The sequence below is a fragment of the Conger conger genome, chromosome 13 (genome assembly GCF_963514075.1).
Source record: "Conger conger chromosome 13, fConCon1.1, whole genome shotgun sequence".
NCBI lineage: Eukaryota > Metazoa > Chordata > Actinopteri > Anguilliformes > Congridae > Conger > Conger conger.
The window spans coordinates 17,297,690-17,319,989 of record NC_083772.1 but is presented as its reverse complement, the minus strand read 5'-3'; the positions used below and the strand labels follow the sequence as shown (position 1 = coordinate 17,319,989).

The 22,300-nt window shown below is 45.0% G+C and overlaps 1 protein-coding gene across 1 annotated transcript in view; it reads right to left on the bottom strand.

The window, feature by feature from the left end:
• Positions 1–334: 334 nt before the first annotated feature.
• The window catches only part of LOC133108465 (tyrosine-protein kinase receptor UFO-like), a 34,618-nt gene continuing 12,652 nt past the window's right edge, over positions 335–22,300 (bottom strand). The window contains exons 7-20 of the mRNA XM_061218006.1: positions 19,638–19,833; positions 14,165–14,304; positions 13,193–13,334; positions 13,055–13,078; positions 12,303–12,432; positions 11,733–11,824; positions 9,468–9,563; positions 9,183–9,266; positions 8,692–8,784; positions 8,464–8,585; positions 7,991–8,100; positions 7,538–7,697; positions 6,884–7,020; positions 335–5,801 (exon numbers count right to left, since the gene is read on the bottom strand). Of these exons, the coding sequence (XP_061073990.1) occupies positions 5,288–5,801; positions 6,884–7,020; positions 7,538–7,697; positions 7,991–8,100; positions 8,464–8,585; positions 8,692–8,784; positions 9,183–9,266; positions 9,468–9,563; positions 11,733–11,824; positions 12,303–12,432; positions 13,055–13,078; positions 13,193–13,334; positions 14,165–14,304; positions 19,638–19,833 (2,040 nt within the window). The 3' untranslated portion in view covers positions 335–5,287. The remainder of the gene's footprint in view (positions 5,802–6,883; positions 7,021–7,537; positions 7,698–7,990; positions 8,101–8,463; positions 8,586–8,691; positions 8,785–9,182; positions 9,267–9,467; positions 9,564–11,732; positions 11,825–12,302; positions 12,433–13,054; positions 13,079–13,192; positions 13,335–14,164; positions 14,305–19,637; positions 19,834–22,300) is intronic.

Sequence of the window (22,300 nt, the reverse complement as noted above, 5' to 3'; positions counted from 1 at the left end):
CTGCAGTGATGTCACTGCTGTGATGTCATTTTTATTCAGGATAAGTTAATGCGAGCCATGGTTCTGCGTCTCAGCTGATCATACACACAGGTTTTGCTCATCAAAAAGAAAAAGGTAGCTCTCAACTTGAAACTGAATTCTGTGTGTTCAGGAACACCGCAGGCAAGAAAAGCTATTTTCTGCTCTCCCCTGGTTACAAAAATGCATTTCAATATGAACGATAAAATAATCCAAATGTGAAGGGGTATATGTGTATACTCTGCTTGTCATTTTTCATAATTCATCTCCTGGTTGTCACAGTAACCATGTTCACCATGTAAACACACAACACACATTTAAGTCTGTACATGGATTTATTTGATACAAAAAGCTTATAAAAGTCTTATTTCAAAAATAATATCAGCAAGAACAAATTACTGTCATCCTTCAGCAAGACACATTTCATTTACAATAAAGACAGAGTACTACCTTTCTGAAGGCACTTTGTTAGGATGTGTTTAATGCGTGTGCAGTCACTACGCCTGTTGGTGTGTGTAAACGGTACACATTGCAGGTAGTAAGAAAACTAAATTTGATAATTTATTTACAAAGAAAATAAAAAATTAATTCTTTACAAAATAACTGTTCATTTAGTTAAGGATCACTTGAAACAATGTTGAATACCGCGCTTAAGATGCTTTGTAGCTGTGGAATCTCAGTTTACATGGAAAGGTGAATATACACTGCTCTTCCTGTTGGGACAGCCTGCATGTACCGTAGAGTATTTACACACACTGCGCAGGGCCTGTAACTGAACTTCCTGCTTTTCAATCTCAATTTAAAACTGGCCTTAAACAGAGCTCAGATTTCATAGACTACCAGGTTCAGCAATTTCAATTGATTGTATCAAATGTAGTTAAATTGCTTGTAAAAATGCCCATAGAACAGTATGGGTATTTTTCAGTGAATTTGCTGAATTGCCTCCAGCCCTGTAGACAAGCTGTCAGCTCCTATGGTACATTCATTTCATCTTACCTATTTTGTCACAAGAGATTATGATTGGTAACAGGTTTATTGTGCTTGTGTTACAATAGCAAATGTTTACTGGCACTGCTACTGCACTTTACCCGGTCACAAGCCTCAATTAATTTCATACAAGATGCATCAATTGGACTGGAAGGTTTCTGCTTCTAGAGCAGGGAGACTGAACTTTCAATGTTAATATTTGACCATCTGGTTAGTCTAGAGAATCTGTGCTGTACATTTTTACCCATGCCCTGAGTGTGTGTCTGTCAGCATGAAAGGTAAAACAGTAATGATGTTTCCTGGTGAGGGGTAGCAGTTATATCACTGACAGCTGCAGACTGACTGCACTTGTTCTGTGCTGTAGCGAGATATCTTGGCGTGCATCATAATACAGCAACATGCGAAGCAAAACTGAAATTAAAAAATGTTTGGCAGGGAAAACTGTGCTCAGAATAAGTGAGCAGTCATTAAGGGACCCCCTTAGTCAGATGAGGTGGGTAAAATAAAAAGTCAAGAAATATTCAAGAACAGAATGGTTAAATAGCGAATGCCATGCGGCCATCGGACCACTCACTGGTTAATGCTCAATACACCACAAACCCAGCCCTCCATCCCTCCATTTGTCCCAGCATTTCTTTAATATTCCTTTTCATGCTCCTCTCTCTTCTCATTCTGTCTATCTGTTCAATAAACAGCTTATAGCTAGAATCAAACTGCAAAGACCAGAACCCAAAATGTAATTAAACGTCGTATTTACACTACATCTATGAGAATTTGATCTAGAAACAAGATGGAGGAGCAGGAGAGTAATGCTTCTTCTGTAAATCCAGGAGAGGGGAAAGATAAAGAGCTGGGTTTGAGCGAGAAACCAGGGCTCTGATGTTGCATTTTGTTTTAACCACATATGGATGTGACTTTTATAATAAATCAACACTTTGGGTCAACGCAGAAACTGCTGACCACCACACAGTCATATTTCCCTTTTATCCTCATAAATAAGGTTCTAAGCCTTGGACCTGGTGAGCCACAGTGTGTGTTGCCTTTTACCGTTACCTGGCAATTAACCTTTTGCGAGGTGCAAGATCACACATATGTGATGAGAATGTTCTTAACTGAACCTAACCTTCAAAGATTGAATTAAATAATGTTCCACAAGTGTTTGATGAGAGAACCAAATCATTCTGTGGCTCTCCAGGACCATGGTTGGATATCCCTTCACCAGAACAATTTTAAACAATAGTCTGTCCATGACTGTGGAATGTGCATGTTCTTTGTTATGAATGGCAGGCATAATATTTCCATGGCAGAACACTTCAATAGAGCTATGACCTAAATACACAAAAATGCAAAATAACAAACACAAGATTAAGAGTATAGGAAAACAGCTCTGTAATAATTACATAGGGAACATACAGTATATTCATATTAGTGCAAAAATATCATTTCATGTTTACAAGATAAAGAACACACACAATAATAACACTGTGCTTAGGAACTCCACTCTGCCTGGTACTGGCAGTCTGGAGTGAGACCAGGCCTGTGCGATACCACTTTGTCTCTGCGAGTTGGGTTTGCAGCTTTGAGTCCCAGGAGCATCAGAATACAAAAAAAGGTGTTCTCCTTTCCTTTACTCATCTCCTCCTATTTGGAAGTACGAGGGAAGGAGACGATTGGAGGACAGAAGGATGCCTTTTTCAAGCATTGCACCCCCAATCTCTGGAAGCTCAATCTCCTGTTTAAGTGTAACATGTTGGGGCCTTTTGGACAGCTCCCTCTGTCCTGCTCTCCACTGGATCAAGTCTTTCACTTGACTGTGTTAGTAACATTACTACAGCTCCCAGCGCCTATGGGACCACAATCAGCCAGATCTGATGGCATTGGCAGCCATTTTACAAAACGGCACTGCAGCAGCCTGCGAGTGGCAGGACTGTTAACGCAAAATGGCGGTTTGTATTCTTTTAATGGCTGAACTGTATCTGGTCCAACTCGCCTCTAGAGCTGCGGTGGCACGTTGTGCTTGCTAGCTGGTCAGTTGACGAGACCGTTTGATCCCAGCCATCGATCCTAGCCCTCTGCTCTCGTCTGTAAAAACCCCTCCATTCCAGAAAAAGGTCAACTTTTCTGTTTGTCCCACGTGTTTTTCAGCAGTTTGGTTTTCTTCCCACCCCTCCGTTAGAATAGGGTGTCTCAGATAGCGAGACCATGTGGCAGTGATTTGAGAGGGGGTCAGCCCATTACCCAAGTTACAGGGGAGGGGGGGCTTTCAATGCCTTTGTTTTCGATCCATTCTTCACAGTGCTACACAATATATTAAATATAAATGTGTCACCGGTGAGGCACACTGTTATATTAAAGTTTGCGCTGGACAGATGGTTTAGATTACAGTACCTGCTGAGTTTGCATTGTTTTAAGTTTTCATTCGTCATGAGGTTTCATGATGCCGTCACATGACTTTTCAGGAATTATTATCGTTTTTCTATCTTGCGTTTCAGCTGGCTTACAGCTGAAACACAAGGGTGCCATTCTGGCTTCTTTAGACTGCCATTCAGGGAAAACATTTTTTCATTCTTTTTGAGTAGAAGCAACAAATGTACAATGGCTCTGTGGTCAACTGTGCCCTGAGCAAACAGTTGAAAAGTAGCAAGGGCTTATGGGAGTTCTCTTTTGTCTCAGGCACATGAATGGTTATTTTGACAGGGGGAAAAGGGGCCAGAACTGGGATGTAGGGAAGTAACATGGAATGAATAACAGATGGAAAAACACTCGACTATTCCACTGAAACAGATGCATAGATGAGTAACCGATGGCAACCCACAGGAACGCAGCGAACGGCTTCAGACCAGTGGCCTTGGCGAAACAGAAAAGGAAGCAGTTTGTGATCGCGTGTTTTTGGCTGAGTGTCAGGAATCTGGTAGTTACGCCAACAACAAAAAAATTACTTCACAGAACTTGGCTTTTCGGCACATTTGGACAGTCCACTCTGAAAGCGAACCATACTGATTTCTAGTCTCTGGAACTGATCAGTGGTACCTCAGAAGAAAGGTGTGCTGTGAAAAACACCATTAATATCACACATCCTGGTGTAAACCTGGTGCGACGCATGCTATAGCTTTACTCTGACTAAGTAAGAAAACTTTATAAAAACGGGTTGAAGGCATACTATGCAGGATTTGGAATTGGATTTCCACAATGGGACAGCTTGGGTTCACAATCAGGATGAAAAGCAATGCAGAGTTTCCATGTGTTCTGACTGACCTGTAAGTAACATTACCTCTAGTTATTCAGCTACTGTAGCTATGTATGTTAAGTAGCTAGACTACCAAAATTGGGTACCCTGAGGTGAATAGGTAGGGTTCAAGATAGAAGAGGAGACTTCTTTGATTGCAAACACAATACCAATAATGCTACATAGTATGCCTTTGAGAAGGGTGAACTGGCCTAGGAGTAGTACCTATGTTAGCTTTCTGGACACAGCTGCTGACTGTAACTAGCTGGTGTTTGACCTTTGACCTGTCATCATACAGCCCAAGCTACACGTCAAAATCACAGTGGATTTTTCAGCCATACAATGCAGGTGAGACTGAATTCAGAATCAGAAATCAAAATTGCAGTGGAATTCTCACATTTAGAACCCGAATTAGCCTGAATTCAGTATCGGAAATCACAATCACAGTGGAGGTTATTGCCTTACAAATCAAATCGATTCAAAATGAAAAATTGCGATCCCAGTGGAGGTTTCAGATTTATAACCCAAATCAGCCTGAATTCAGGACCAGAAAGTACAATCATAGTGGATTTTCCAGCCTCGCAACCAAAATCAGTCAGGACTTCAGGATACACTATCCCAATATGTGCTTGTACTTAACGTTAAACGCTTCACCTTAAATGCTTTCAAAAAATCCTCATGAATATGCAGGTAACTTCATTTTGGTCACTGCTCCTTTCTTCAATGTACAATTCATGTCTATATCTATATATCTGTCCCCAGAAGTACTGCATGTCTGTGTCTCTTCCCAGAAGTGTCAGGCCAGGACGAAGAAAGTGCCATGGTTACAGGAGCGTTTGGGGAATGGTTTTGAGCAGGTGGGCGTGTCCGTGAGCAGGTGGGCGTGTCCGTGAGCAGGTGGACTCTGCAGGTCCACTCTTGTGCTCACACAGGTAAAGTGTCACCCCCCCCCCCAAACAGGACAGACACCTGCCTCTTAAGGCAACTGGTGGACTGCATCACATCCGTCACAATGTGAGGACAGGGGTGGGAGTGGGTGTGGGTGTGGGTGCGTGGTCACTGCCAGAAGACCCTCTTACTCAACCCCTCCCTGTCCTCTGGTGCCTCCCCCAGGTGGCCAGGGATGATGGGGGCAGAGATCTGGATGGGTGTGGAGCAGGAGGCTGGCTGCAGGAAGAGGGTGGGGGTGGAGGGGAATGAGGAGGAGGAGGAGGAGGGGGAGGAGGAGGGGGTGAGATGGAGGCTCTCCAGGGAGTCACTCAGACCTCGCTGCGGGGGCTCGTGCTGGGGGCAGATGATGTAGCGCCCCGGGGGGTGCACCTCCACGGTGGTCACAGTGTCCATGCCCTTCAGGGAGAACGGGGGCAGGGACGGGGCCCCCAGGGGAGGCTCCCGGCCCCCCACAGCCCCCAGTTCCGGCCCCTGCTCCTCCATGTTGACGTACAGGATTTCGTCTGCTTCCTGAGGGTCCGGCAGCTCCTCCATGGCCTTCTCCAGCTCACAGAGCAGCGAGTCGAATGTGGGCCGCTCTTTAGGGCTCAGCAGCCAGCAGGAGTGCATCAGGGAGTAACTGGAGGGGCAGAGGGAGGATCAGACTGCAGGCTGACAGCAGAGCAAAATGGACAACAAAAGCTACACTTGGGTTCAATGACACACACAATAACGGTCCTGTATACACTTTAGCGCCTGTGCTTTTGATTTTTGTTTTATTGACATTTTCTATGGAGTTCACATCGCATTCATTCTCACCGGCTGCTCTAGGTAGTTTGGATTGGTAGTTGGCCTCAGTGTCTCTTTAGTGCATGCACATATAGTGCATGCCAGTTTCAGAAACCTAACTGACATTATTGATGTATTTGTGAATCTTACTAGCTGTGTCTTCTCATTGTTGCAGGTATGGTCCAATGTTAAGAGAATACCATTAACAGTTTACATAAAATCATACGAGTAATGTGTAATGGGTGTTTCATGGTTAAATGTGTTGTGTACAGTAATACTTATATACGTATGTATGAGTTTGCCAGTGAAGCTAGCTAGTAGCCAACATAGCAATTATCTAGGTGCTACCTCCCGTTTAATGTTAGCTTGTGCCTACTTTACAATAATAGCAAAACATGATTTCTAACTGACACAGTGTTGTAATTATTGTGATATAGAACCAGTCGGTATTTTAATGAACACATGGAACATAAAGTAGTTTAATGGGCTAAGTTTTCATTTTTGCTAACGCAACCGTCCTACGGTCAGAGTGAGCATTGTGATGCGTTCCCAATTATGAGAAACTAACAACCTGACATCACAACCCAACATCACTTGAAAGCAGGAGCAGAAACAGACACACTGGAAAATTGGGACGTCATTGGTTGAATTGGTTGAAGTGATTATATTGGCTGCTGAAAGGCAGCGGCCGAATTTCTGTCGCACAGCCAACTTCTAGTTTTTGCCTCATGTTTCGGTTATTATGTAATATTTCTTTGTGTTGACATCTTACAGAATCCCAAGAGTACAGGATTTGAAGAGCAACAAGACAGAGAGCTGCAGAATGCTCCCAAAGACAGCCATTCACTGACTGACTGACTGCAAAGTAGGAGGTAGTTAATGAAGATTATAGCCTCTGATCTGTTAAATTCTGCTAATGGCTCAGACACTCACATGCTGTCCAGGCAGTCAGGGGGCTGTTTGAGGCGGTTTCCCTGTCTCAGGTAGTCGTAGATCTCACTGTTCTCCACTCCGGGGTATGGCGTCTGCCCCCTGGTGGCGATCTCCCACATCGTCACCCCGAAGGACCACTGAGGGACAGAGGGAGACAGTCAGCAGGTACTTTACATGTGCACTGACACACTGCGCACACCAACATACTACACACACCGCACTACACGCACACATAATCCAACACACATAGCAACACACTACACACACCTATATACACCACACTACACACACATAAGCATAACCCACACACCTACACCCTACACACAGTATTACATTGCATTACATTACATACATAACTGTAATCTGCAAAGTGTGTTCTGTGGGACTGTGTCTAACAGGTGCTCATGATCAAGGAAACATTTAACCCACAACATTGATTTATCTGCAATTGGTGCTCAGGGGAACAGCTTGCTGGTGGAAATGAAAATAAAGGCACTAGGGGCACCAAATCCATCCAATGAAAAACCTTTTTAATTCTCCTGAATGAGTGCCTTGATTTCCTACAAGCTCAGGAATGTGTTTTATCAAAAATGAGATTCTTGGCTACTCACTCACACACGCGCACACACACACACGCGGGCCGACGTGGCTCACCACATCACTCTTGGTGGTGTAAACTCTGTCAGCCAGACTCTCGATGGCGATCCACTTGACAGGCATCTTGGAGATGCGACCCTGTCTGTAGTAGTCTCCGTTGTAGATCTTCTTGGACAGGCCGAAGTCGGCCACGCACACAGTCATGTTCTCATTGAGCCTGTAACACGGATACACAGGAAGTCAGAGCGCCATCTACTAGGACTCACGTATTGTGATGACTGTAAAGGAGACAGGGGAGCCTACGGCACAGTTGCTAAGGTGCTTGACTGAGACCTGGAAGGTTGTTGGTTCAAGCCCCTTTGTGGTCACATTAAGATAGCACTGCTGTTGGGCCGTTGAACAAGGCCCTTTACTCCACATTGCCCCTGCTTAGTATAATCAACTTTAAGTTGCTTTGGATCAAAGCATTTGCTAAATAACGTTAATGTAATGTAATGAAGGGGGTCTCACATGCAGTTTCGTGCTGCCAGGTCCCTGTGGATGAAGTTCTTACTGCTCAGGTACTCCATACCGCGTGCGATGTCCGTCATAAACTTCACCAACATATGTGACGGGAGAAACTGTAAGAGAGAGAGGGGAAAGGGTTATAAAGGGACATTTCTGTTATACGAACACCAGAGGGCACCATTACTCCAGTGTTTTGGGAAACACCGGCACAGGCTCATCAGACCGACAAAAGCAGGGGGTGCCCAATCATGTGACATGGAGGGCATGCATGTTTTCATTCCAACCAATCGCTACACCAGCTGATTTCACTAATGAACACACATTGAACCAGAGAGGAGGGAGCTGGTACAGTGATAAGTTGGAATGAAAACCTGCATACACTGGCCCTCAATGGCACATGATTGAGCACCCATGAACAGTGTTGCACGTTCAGTATCGGTCGGGTGCGGCAGGGTGAGGCTGGGGAGCAGACTCACCACTGGGCAGTCTCCCAGACGGGAGTAGAGCAGGTAGCTGTGGAGGTCTCCGTGCTTCATATAGGGCAGGATGACCACAGGGGAGGGGTATCCCTCACTCTCCACTGTCTGCAGACAGACACCTGCGTACAGACAGACAGACAGGGTCAGACGGACGGGGTCAGGCTGGGCTGTTAGACAGACAGCCGGCAGAGAGAGAGCTGTTCTCTGGTCTCCTGGGACACTCACCCAGCAGTCTCATGACGTTTGTGTGGTCAAACTCCTTCATGCAGGCTGCTTCCCGCAGGAAGTCCTCCATTTCAGTGCGAGTGCAGATTGCAACTAAGGGGGGGGGTGGGAGAAAAAGGTCAGATTTTTGAATGTTGTTGATGTTTTGCATTTGTATTAATGTTTATCATCACTGATCTCCCTATAATTCTAGAATGGAGGTTTATGTGTAATTTCAGGTTTCAGCGAGTGCGTACATTGTGTTTTTGTGTGTGTGTACACATGCGTGTGTGTGCTGTGTGTGCATGTGTGTGTGTTGTGCATGAGTGTGTGTGCATATGTGTGCGTGTGCATGTGCATGTGCATGTGTGTGCTGTGAGTGCATGTGAAAGACAGTGCATGAGTGTGTGTGCATATGTGTGCGTGTGCATGTGCATGTGTGTGCTGTGAGTGCATGTGAAAGACAGTGGCAGCGGTGCGTCCGGTGACAGGGCGGCAGTAGACACACTTACTCTTCATGGTCTTGACGGCCACTTTGAGCGCTGTCTGGGACTCATCATGGGTCAGCAGGCCCTCCATGACCGAGCCAAACTCTCCTGCAGGGACACACACACAGCCGCCGTGGGGTGAGAAGGGCACATTAACATTATTGAGTTCCTGAACATACTGTCAGCTCAGTAGTATTGTTATCTACTGCCTGGAATGCAAGCAGAGCTTCCTGTACTAGATCAGCAGAGAGGACAGGCGGAAGCTGGGCTTGTAGAATCTGTGGTCTGAGATACGCAGGGTGGATTTACCTTCTCCCAGCGTCTTGCCCAGGGTGAGCTTGTGTCTGTCCACCATCACGTCCTGGAGCTTGTGTTTCAGCTCGTCACTGATCCCCAGACTGTTCACTGTAGAGACCAGCAGCCTCCAATTAACACACTAATAATATGCAACAACATGATTAGGAACCCTTAATGATGACAACAGGCATATTGCCCCATCTAGGTTCACCAGTTAACACGCTAATACATGCACACACATGCACCCACAAGCATGTATGGATGCTGATGTACACACATGCACAAGTGGGCTGCAGGTTAGCCTAGTGGTAGGTTGCTTGACTGGGGAGTTGCTGGTTCAAGTACCCAGTTGGCATATGAGGACTTGCAACTATTCTCTGAACACATTTCTCCCAGGATATCCTTGAGAAAAGAGAACGTGTTGTCAATGGACCTACCCTGGTTAAATAAACACATTTTTTAAAGCGCTGACTTACCAACACTTACGTATAATGTCTATTTACTAAAGTAAAAGGAGGAGTCTGTTTGGTTCATTCCAACCTCATACACTCATATGTCATATTTTTCGGCATACAGAAACACACCCTGGCTCACTGTGTATTGGCTTAACTACAGTGTTTCTCTTCTAGGGAATAATTAATCCTGGATGGGACTGTGACTCCCATTTAATGGATCCCCTCATACATCAGTGGAGTGTATGATTTCACAGTGCTGTCACCGCTGTGCTATCAGCCTTTCAGGAACACATTACATCATCCTCCTCTGGAAACCAGTTTTGGACGAAGCGAAAGAAAACAAAGTCACAGTTGGACGGTAAAGTGAGGACGTGTTTTTGTTTTTTTCTGTTTTGTATTTTCCATAATTAATGCAGTGTAAGGAGACATCTGTTTAGAGTTTGTGTTCCTGTTCATGAGCCCTGATAGGGTCACATCTGTATGTCCCTGAGATATCCCAGTGTGGGCAGAGACAGGGAAATCCATTCAGTGTTGGCCTCCTGTGGCTAGCTCCCCCGGTGGACACTTGCGGGATTACACGGAGCTGGGAGGTTTTTGCAGCTCAGATGTGGAACAACTGGATTTTCCCACAGCTGTCCTCCAGAGGATCAAGTCCTGAGGCGTGTTCCAGCCTGTCACACAAACACCGGCAGCCCCAACGGGTTTCCCAGAGAGGTAACACCCGCCACCTGAGAAGCAACACCAGCCCTTCTCCCTTCCGCTGTCCTTCTCTTCTTCCTCTCCTCCTCACTCCCTCTTTTCCTTGTTATCCTCCTCTCCTGCCCTCCCTCAGTTATTTGTCCCTCTATCTTTGTGCCCTCCCTCTGTCTTGCAGTTGGAGGCACTGATGAATACAGTGAGTCAGGCCTTGGGTGGTGCTGTCTATCTGAAATGGGACCTGGCAGTGTGTGTGTGTGTGTGTGTGTGTGTGTGTGTGCGTGTGTTTGTGTATGAGTGCATGCTTTCTTTTGACCCTTTGCTCAACAAACACTACACTTACCACTTAAGGTTTACTATTTGTTTGTGATTATGTTGTGAATGTCATTTTCCAGTGCTTCTCCAAAAAACTGCTATGAAATTTTGATTTTCAATAGTGCTCAGTTTATTATACAATGAGCCAAGGAATGTTGTATGACATAAATCCCAAACCAGGCAATACAGCCGAGGTAAAGTCAAGTGAGAGAGTGTTTCTGTGGAAACAGAGAGAGCATTGGGAGTTTCTGCCTTATTTACAGCGTGATAAATCCCTTTTGAGATCATCAGCATATTTTGATGGTTAACTCATTTCCCTGGAATCGCTGTGGGTGAAGTATATATTACTGTTATTTATGAGCTCAACAGACATCCTTATCCAGAGTACATGCCTTAGATGTCTTTACATGGTAGCCATCCATTCACACAGATGGATATTTACTGATGGGAGTCAGTTTCATTGGTCAAGTGTACGGTGGCATTTCCCCACCTGAGTTTTGAACCAGCAGCCTTACACAAGCAGTTCACAAACTACAACAGAAATAAATGTACAAAAGCGCCTAAAAACTTACAACTGCTGGTGGCTGGGGTGGTACTTAATTTAGCCAGCAATATATAATTCATTTGTACCTTTTTTGCTTGGAAAACGTACTCATTTGTACCCAAAGAGGACATTAGTGTATTTTTAGGGTACATTTACGAAATTTGAGCCTTGAAGAACAAAAATGTGCCTCCACTGTCATTTTATTTCTGAGAGTGAACACTGCTAAGATGAAATCTGTATCTATGAGTGATTGATTGGCAGACTCACGTGTGGCCTCGTTGGTACGGCGACTGTAGGAACGCCGCGCGCGGTATCTGACCACCAGCTCCCCGCTCTCCATCATGGGCTCAAAGGCCTCCCTGCACACAGACACAGAGCACAGTGTCAGTGCCACACAGACCGGCATTCACTGTCAGTTACACATAAACCAGTGTGCATGACTACAGAAATGCATTCGCAGCTAATCAACATGAAATGACTCACTGAGTTCATGATTCATACAAACTTGTGACATGTAAACACTTTGTGACATTTCAGATGTGGAGATGTTCAAAACGCTTGGCCTTCTACAACTCTACATTTGTTAAAAGAAAAAAGCAAGACTGATACAAGAAATGACAAAGAAGTTAGTGTCGTGTGAAGATATTTTGAAGGCGCAGCAATAGTTAAAGGTCACGTTTCTGCAGTCACAGACACACACGCACACACACACACACACACACACTCTCTCTTTCTCTGTCTCTGCTCACCCGAACCGAGTCTCTTTTTGGCATAGTCGGGCTGCATGCACACACACACACACACACACACACACACTCTTTCTCTGTCTCTACTCACCCGAATCGAGTCTCTTTCTGGCGTAGTCGGGCTGCATACACAGCAATTAGCACAACCAGAGCCACAGCAACGGCCATTGCCATGACGACGTACCACCAGTGCCAAGAGAAGCTTTTGGATGAGGAAGGATCTGACAAACAAAGCACGAGGAAAAGAGTAAACTCTCACATACTGCTAGCATGCACAGTGTGTTCTCCATAACACAGGTGGCTGTAAACGCTCTTGCATACTGCTGGTATGGACAGCGCACTTCCCATCAGACATAATCCCCCTGTAGTGGCCAGCATAGAAACTATGTAACTCTCATGAGAAAAAAACTATAATAAAATAGACTTAATCACATTATTTATTCTCTGTGGTTCAGCATGTATGACGTAACTATGAAACTACTTTAAAATGCGATTATCTTGGTCCCGTTGCAAAGTCTGTGTATGTCTCGTATTAGTCACCTTTCCCTGCATTCTGTCTGCTCATCCCAACCTTAGAGATTCAGGGCTGCTCCTTTATGAAAATGTTTTTTCTGACATGTTTATCTGAGCTGGACCTCCACCCCCCCCAGTTTATCCTCTCTTCTGGCCCTCCACCCTCCCCTCTGTTGCAGACCCATTGATGTATGCGTCATGTGAACTGAGCTGTGCACTATTAAGAAAATGTTATAAGGGTAAGGAACTGTCCCACTTTCCACTTTTCAGCCAAGATCTGTGTGTGTGTGTGTGCGCATGTGCATGCAGAACATGACAGTGAGCACTTACCTGTGCTCTTTAGCCCTGATGTCTCTGTAGGAAAAACAGTGACTTGGTTATTATTTCAACATTTACATCTAATTATGAGATGACATAATTTTTGGTCAGCACTTCTGAGGGTGACAGGGAAACCTAAGCCAGACCCACCTGGCACAAGGGACAGCGTGTGGGCGGGGCTCCAAGGTCCTGGCCCCGCCCCCGTGTAGGCACACACCCGGAAGGACATGTTGGAGAGGGGGAGGGACAAATTGATTGACAGGCTTGTGTTGAGCCCCGCCTCCAGCACAGCCTGAGGAAAAGAGAGATTAACACTAAAATCCTCTCTCTGTGTGTTCAACTTGCCCATTAGATTCTGCTATTACACACATATGACTGAAATCATTTTCTATGCTTTACTGGGCTGGTCTGATGTATTGGAGTCTATTGGAGCCTATGAAATAAAAATGCAAACCCTGCCTTCAGGTCCTTTTGGAGTGCAGAAAAGTATTTGAGTCCAAAATAATTATGTATTTGACCCAGGTCTGATTCAGTGCACTGTGTGTGCGTGTGAGCTAGTGTGCGCATCTGTGTGTGCGTGCATACGTGTGTGAGTATGTGTGTGTGTGTGTGTGTGTGTGTGTGAATATTTGTATGTGTGTGTTTTTGTGTGTGTGTGCGTGTACGTATGTGTGTGTGCGTGTGTGCGCATGCACGCGTGCTTGTATATGTATTTGTGGGTGTGTGTGTGTGTGTGTGTGTGTGTGTGTGTATGTGTGTGTGTCTGTATGTGTGTTCATGTGTGTGTCTGTTTGTGTGTGTGTGTGTGTGTGTGTATGTGAGTGTGTCTGTATGTGTGTTCATGTGTGTGTCTGTTTGTGTGAGTGAGTGTATGTGAGTGTGTGTGTGCGTGTGTGTGAATATTTGTATATGTGTGTGTTTTTGTGTGTGTGTGTGCGTGCACGTATGTGTGTGTGCGTGTGTGCGCATGCACGCGTGCTTGTATATGTATTTGTGGGTGTGTGTGTGTGTGTGTATGTGTGTGTGTCTGTATGTGTGTTCATGTGTGTGTCTGTTTGTGTGTGTGTGTGTGTGTGTGTGTGTTCATGTGTGTGTGTGTGTGTGTGTATGTGTGTGTCTCACCTGTTCCAGGCTGGGCGTGCTGTACTCCAGAGTGTATCCCTGCAGGTGTCCGTTCAGCTTCCCAGGGGGTGGAGCCCAGCTCACCTGCACCTCTGACCCGTTCAGCAGGGTGCTCAGGTTTACGGGCGGGCCTTCAGGCACTGTGGGACAGACACAGAGCACTTTAACACAGGTCCATCCAGGGCCTCTTCCATTCATGCATCGCTACACGCTCAGAAATAAAGTCACATTGCAGACACAGTTTTGTTCTTCTTCATCAATTTCCCACATATACCTTGAAAGTATAGTAATGTTATCTTTGAGTACAAATGAGTACATTTTCCAAACAAAAAAGAAACAAATGAGTTATGTATATAATCATACAATTGTATGCACCTACAGGGTAGCCTAGCGGATAAGATGCTTGACTGGGACCCGGAAGGCTGGTGGTTCAAGTCCCAGTGTAGCCGCAATAAGATCAATGCAGCTGTCGGGCCCTTAACATTGCACCAGGGGGATTATCCCCTGCTTAGTCTAATCAACTTCAAGTTGCTTTGGATGAAAGTGGAATTTGTACCTTCTTAGGCACTTTTCATACCGTTATTTCTGAGTGTAGGCTGTTGCTTATTCTGCCTAAAGGGGGCACTGTGCACACAGTACAGATGCAGCCTTGTGCGTTGTCAACCCGAGGGTCAAGAGTGGAGAAGATGGCAGACATGAAACACGGCAGTGATCACGCTGTTGTGAAACGGAGGTTTGGTAAGGCTCTGCGTGAAAATACCCTCACATTTACCCAGTTCCTCTTCCCCATATCTGCTGAGGTCATCTCTTTACGATAGCTGAGAGTGTAAGATTGGGGAATCTACCGTGGTGCCATGGGGTAACACAGCAGGGTGAATCCGTGTTGGGGGGGGGGGGGGGTGTTCAGAGTGAGTTTCAGTTTGGGAGGCTCCCTGACCTTGCCATGTTAGGAAAGCTGTTTTAGTGGTGCTCAGTGATCCAGAGGAGTGTACCCTGCTGAACAAAAACAGCTCAAGCTAGGTTTTTGAAACAGCTGATATCTGGTTGACCAGTTCAGACCAGCTCCCAGCTGGACATGGTTTAGCTGGTTCACTAGTTCAGCTCTCAGCTCTAGTTCAGATCAGCTCCCAGCTTGACATGGTTTGAAACAAGCTACTAGCACTAGCTAGTTGACCAGCTCACACCCAGCTAAACCAGCTTAATGACAAGCTTGGCAATGTTGGTTGACAAGCTCATATCCAGCTTTATGACTAGCTTGACCAGCTCAGTTTTCAAGCTGGTCATAAGCTGGTCAAACTCCCTATCATAATCAAATGTGGTGTATAAACACACAGGTTCATAAATAAATAGCGATAAATAAGAATATTACTGGGAGGAAGCTTCCTGTGTTCTCTCCTCCAGAATGGAGACAGTACGAGGTGATTCAACACTACAGTACAGTAAACTAGCATGAGGAAAAGCCTGGCCTGTCTCTGTCATGAGTTTCTCTCTCTCTCTCTCTCTCTCTCTCTCTCTCTCTCTCTCTCTCCATCACTCCAGATCATTACCACATGTGGCCCCTTTTCAACCTGCCAGGAGAAATGGAAAACACACTCCCTCTATCCATCTCTCCCTCTCTATCTCTGTTCCTCTCGTTCATTCTTGCTACCTCTCCCTCTTGCCCTGGCTTGACTTTAGCCCATAACTCAAAGCCATCTCCACTTCTCTCTGTGCACTTTCTACAGAGCATATCAGGTTTAGAGAGAAAAAAAACAACAGGAGCTATGGTTGAGAGAATACTGGGAAAATAAAAGAAAAGAGTCGAGAGAGAGAGAGAGAGAGAGAGAGAGAGAGAGAGAATGGAGCAATTCTGCTAAATCATGTTTTCCTTTTGAGTTTTAACACTGGTGAATTCACAGGGGAAAGAGATTGTGAAGGGAGATAATTTAGTAACAAACGGAGAAACTGAACTTTGTGTTCGGCTGGCAGTTGCGGAGTAGAGCAGCCGGGACTGCTTACACGGACAGGAAAAGGTTTTGATGGTTCCAAAACACACTCACATATGTTTATGACATTATAAAGGCTTTATAAAGATACTTGAGTGTACAGCAGATCACACTGGAGAAGAGAAACTGTGGTGGTCCCCGTTTTCCCAAGCCTCTGAAAAATAGAGCTGCTTTTCTTTTGGTGAAACTACTGAAAATGTGACTGTTTACCAGCCTTTGGAGAACAAAAGACAGAGTTTTCCTTCTTTTGGGATTTTGATGGAGAACTAGGATGTCAATTGTTTTGTTCACATTTACATTTACAGTTCACATTCACATTTACAGTTCACAAATATTTCAAAATTACGGTCTGGGAAAACTCTCTTCTATATCCCCTGCTTTCCCACAGCTCTTTGCAGTATTTTATCTCCCATCTTTTTGGGAAAATGAGCTTGGGGGTGCGGAGGGAGAGAGGTGAGAACAGAAAAACAGGAAATATACAAGGGAAAGTTTACCACTTAAAAAAAAAAAGCTTTTTTAAAACTTTCCAGCTACATCTGGAGAAAATCTTTTTTTTTTTAAGTATATTGAGAGATTTATCAAGATCCAAGATATATTATAATATCATACATAATACATATTGCCACATTCGGATATTGGAATATTTTTTAAATGCCGTGCTGTAGAAAATATTAGCATAGAGTCTAAAAGGTCTGCAGTTTTGCAATCTATTGTTACATTTATGTAAGAATAAGCACTTATTTTTGTCACATTACACTGAATACACAGACTTACATAGAATTAACAATAAAAGATCATTTACTGGGAAGGAGGGAGCGAGGGAGGAAGTGACAGAAAAAAGCGGAAGTGCTGAAGAAACGAGAGGACCTGCAGAGGTTGGCGTTTGAACAGGAACAGGAAAGGGGGTGGAAGGCTCACAGGAAGTCATAAAGAGCCACCCGCCAGCACAGGGTCACATGACGGGGGTGACCCCCTACGAGGCCTCGGTGTGACTGGGGGAACAGGTGCGCGTCCAGCCCTTCCATCGTGCGGCCTGCCCCCCTTCAACTTCAACCTCTCATCGTTAGGAGAATGCCATTCCTACACACCCTTAAACCTTTCACTCGCTTTAACGGCTTGTACATCCGCCTCTCCTCTAACTCTCCTCCTCCTGCAGCCCCCTCTCTGAGCTGTCCGGAAAGGGAAGTTACTGGTTGTGAAATTTGTTTTCCTGCATTCTGATTGGTTGCAGCAGATTTTAATCACTTTTATCTTAGAGGTCAGTTCACTGGAATTGCCTCCTCCAGTTGGAGCCCACCTACATACGATTACGATTGGTCAGAAGAAGCGTACTGACCATTTAATTATTTTAAAAAACACATTCCCAGAATGTGTGGAGACTTACGTACTGTATTTCATATCAGGGTGTGAACCTAAACAGAATACTATGACTTACAAAATTATGGACAGCCCTGTCAGGCTTAGTGCGCTCAGGCTATGAGCAGTCTGGTCAGAACCCATAGTTCTGGAAGGTCATGTACAGTCTGGGCAGGCTCAGAGTACCATGATGTAATGAGCCCTCTCATCCTGGCCCTGTCCACACTGACACAGCCAGTCCAGCTCGAAATTGAGCTGCTTTAAAGCGTAACAGTTAACCTCCTGGAGCACACACACTCTTCTGCCTGTCAGAGACACTATCCACAGAGTGACAGAGACAAACACACACCAGCTCTGCAGCGAATCAGAGGCGGGGAGTGGGGTTTAAAGAGAGGATGGGGTTTACAAGCTGCCAAGGAGTTAGTCACAGTTCTGTGTGACTGCAGAATAAACCAAAGACTCATGGAAAATATGACTCAGCTGCGACCAAGTCCCCTGATCCCCCCGACACACACACGCACACACACATCCCTCTGACTAAGACCTGGGTCTCATATAAATATTACTCCGAAATACTCTAGTTGTAAAAATCTGCTCAGTCTAACTGCTGAAGTTATTGTAAATGAAGTATTTGATCCAGGTCAGGTCTGCCTTGCGTTCGGTCTTGGCCCCGTCAGCTCGATATTTGATATGGCTTACGCATGCGTCATGCTCAATTCACCGCACGGGCATGCGAACTGCGGTCAGACTTAATTGGAACCATTTACCCAAAAGAAGATCTGAAACAGTATACCATCAGCAACCTCATTCATCACCCGCTATAATATGTGGGGAATGCGGGCAATTGTCCAGGACTGAAATAAAATGCGAGATGTAAATGGCGGCAAGCTTCTTGTTTTCAGTAACCCGCGCTTTTGAAGTGAGGAAAAATATGCTAGCAAACCGCATTTAAAAGTGAGAAAAGGAGCATCTTTCAGCCCCTCTCCTTACTTCCCACTTCATCTTCAGACTGCTTTCCATCTGCCCTTTCCTGGCTTTACTTCCCTTTTATTTTTAAAGATAAAGATTTTGAAATGCATGTTTTCAGAAAACGTGTGGAGGAGGGGGAATTCCTCTGCTTACTTCTTGAACTACTCCACTTCCTTCACCTGTTCCCAGTCTTACTTCACCTTCTAGTTACATTACATTACAGTTATTTACTGTGGCGTTTATCCAAAGCGACTTACAGTTGATTACACTAAGCAGGGGACAATTCCCCTCTGGAGCAATGTGGGGTTAAGGGCTTTGCTCAAGGGCTACACTGGGGCTTGAACCACCGATCTTCCAGGTCCCAGTCGCATACCTTAGCCACTACGCTACAGGCTGTCCCCTCTCCAATAACGTGTCTCGATCCCAGGTTATGGAAAGTGTGAGTCGGCATGGAAACTGGCTGCCGTCTCCACCGCCTCATCCTTAATTTGGCGGAGAACCGGCCTTGGGGTTACGGGCAGCTCTGCCAGCACATTTGCTGAGAATTTGCTCTTAATTTCCTCTTCCCTCTCTCTCCCCCTCCACTACCCCTGACATCTGTCTTTCTGTCTCAGAGTCTCCCCTCATTCACTCAAGGGAGAGCCGGGACCATGCGCACTCCTGTGTTTGAGCCAACCCAAGGCTGAGAAAGGAGAAGCCTAACATAGTGAGAAACAGACAAGGCTGTGCGCCAAACGTTTGGGAGTGTATCTCACCATCATACAGAGCAAAAAAGGTAAAAACCAAACTGAGTCAGAGATGTTTGAGTCCTGCTTTCAGGTCCTTTCTACACAAAAACCTGCAAACGCTGCGGCCCTCCAGGACTGGAGTTAAGCCTGCAGACACTGCTGCCCTCCAGGACTGGAGTTAAACCTGCAGACACTGCTGCCCTCCAGGACTGTAGTAACTTGACAGTGAACTAAAGAAACAGTTTAATTACGAATGTGTTCAGGAAACCCATGTTATTTTAAGAGTGATCGTAAGAGGCATTTAAAGAGGTTATTGGCGGTTCTAGGCATTCGGGAAACCCTTTTTTTCATTTTTTTGTTCTTTTGTTCTCATCACAGTCACAGACACAGTAGCTTCGTTCCCATTGGGTGGCCGATGGTTGCTAGGCAGCCTACCTCCTTCAGCAGTCTGCAGCGTTACCCAGGGTGACCAGGAGGAGGCGCCCTGGCTGCTGCGGCAGGCCACTCTGACGCGATAGGAGCTGAAGGGTTTCAGGTCCGAGATCAGGTGACTGCTAGGCGGGACCGTCACGTTCTGCTCGTGGATCAGGTGATCGGTTATTGGGCTGAGGTCATCATGTGTGGGCGTGGCCTGAAACATTACAATACAGATTCATATTAATATAGTCAACAATGACTTGCCACTGCGTGCCTTAGTGGAGAAGAATCACCATGAGATCCTGTGTAACAGTGAAAATCACAGGTGCAAATGCAAACTTCTTTTGTCTGAGAAAGACATGGGATCAATAATTACTTTAAATACTCTTTAAACTCCAATAACATTTTTGCTCTGAATTAACTTCTTTTCACCAATGTTAAAGAACACAAATATTGTTCAAATGACTGAAAGTTCTCAGCGATCTGCAGAACTGTTTTTCCCATTTTAAGTCGTTAATGTCCATTTAAAATATTTCAAATACATATTTGACACAGGTCTGTAAAGAACGTCCACTTTTTTGTTTTGTTTTGTAATGTGCTATAAGTCCCTCTCCTCCTCTTCTCCTCCATTTCTGTTTCAGAAAGAGAGACATGATTTGTCACACTTCTCTTCTGTGAGATATCTTTCCCTTTTCTCTCAAACACATCCAGATTACTGTCACCAAGAGGAAGAAAATGACAGAGTGTGAGTGGGCAAGAGAGATGGTATAGTTTTCAATTCCCAAGAGTCTGTTAATATTGAGCTTCATCTTCATTAATATCATTATTATTAGATGTTATCATTGTTTATCTTTAAGTGTTTATTATTTAACCAATGGTATCTTTCATTATTTATTTTTCTTTATCTCTTTATATTGCAGCTGTTCTCTTTGAATTTGTCGAATAGTATTTGTCAGCCGGCGATGGCTATATGGACACAATCTGATAATGCGCAACTGAATTAGACTGAATTAAGATGAAAGAGGCAGAAGTGAAACTGACAGTGAATGATCACATTTCCCTTAACTACTTTTCTTCCCTTAACCCCTGTAATTATATGTCTGCCCTGCGTGTCCTCTGTCAACCGGTCTCTCCGCTGGCCTGTGGAAAAGCTCCACTTGCAAAAGGCCCATGACTCCAATGGAACGCATCGCATAACGCAGATCCACCATGCACAAAAGAAGTGCCAGCCTTATCAGAGAAAGCTTCAACAATGAACTATGTGTGTGTGTATGTGTGTGTCTGTGTGTGTGTGTGTGTGTGTGTGTATGTGTGTGTCTGTGTGTGTGTGTGTATGTGTGTCTGTGTGTGTGTGTGTGTGTGTGTGTGTGTGCGCGTGTGCGTGTGTGTGCGGTTAAGATCTTATAAGAACTAGAGCATTTGCATGAACTCGTTGTGGTGTGTGCATTAACTGCTAAAAGAAACATGTGCATTAACAGTTTGCTAAAAGAGCTCAGCATTAACTGAATGAGTAAAAAGGCGTATTTCCTGTTGTGTTCCCTTTTATGACTTGGTTAGGGAAATGTGACGGGCATGTGGTGGGTCATTCCTGGAGCGTTACGGGGAGAGGGTGGTGTGTGGAGGAGACAGGGGCTCGGGCAGAGGGACGGGGGCCAGGGGGGCTGGTTTAGCCCACCCTGCGCTGTGTCACAGAGGCTGCGGTTCAGGAGGAATGCGGTCCGGCTCGTGCGTGTGAGGCCAGTCACCGGTGAGTCAGTGCCTTCGCGGCCAAACGGTAAACATGCCGCTTAATAACCGACCACAGATCAGCCCTGAGTCACCCCCTCAAAGACATTCCGCAGGCCTGTCTCACTTCCCAACTCCCAACTACCTGCTGCGGGACTTCCCCTGTCTGTTTAGGAATTCTGCTCCTCGTTTTTCCTTTTTTTCCTTCCGCAGATGTCTCTTTCCCTCTCCTTTCCTGGCAGGACTGCACAGTGTTCAGTGTTAATTCCTCTCGCGCAGAGTGTGTGCGAGTCTAGCTCGGACCACATGCTGTCTGTCACAGTCAAATGTACCCTGTCTAAGATTATTTAACACCGAACATTTTACTGTTTCCTATTGATTTCCACATGTATGTGCTATCTGGGTAAACGGTTGTGCTGGCAGTGTTTTGTTGCGTTTTCAAAATTAATTTGCACATAATGTAAGTATTTAATATCCTACTTTTTTGCATTGTTTATTCTTTTATGCCACCTGCAAAGCAGCGTTCACCATTCTGATTGTAGCTTATAGATGTATTTATAAACTAATATTTTGAACAAAGGACATTTTAAGTGTATTTTTGTCCATGCCTATCTGTATTGCAGCTCATCACCACTGCAGTTGATCATTTACTGGAAGGGAAGTGGACAAGTAAAGATTCTTTTAGTGATTAGAGTAGCCTTTTGAGTCAGCAACAAAAATGTAAACATATATACAACTTCTACTTTTATATTACGGGCATGTAAGGCTATGAAATTAGCAGTTCTCTGTTTTTAATGTTAAATATCGGGACCGAGTCTCTCAGAGTCAGCTACAAAATGTAAATCTCCTAAATCTCCACTCAGGTTTCCCTTGTTGGTGATATTAAAAATGCACGCTCGCTGTTTCCTGCCTGAGAGTGTAGAGGGCAACAGTGTGGGGTACAGTTTTAGGGGCGC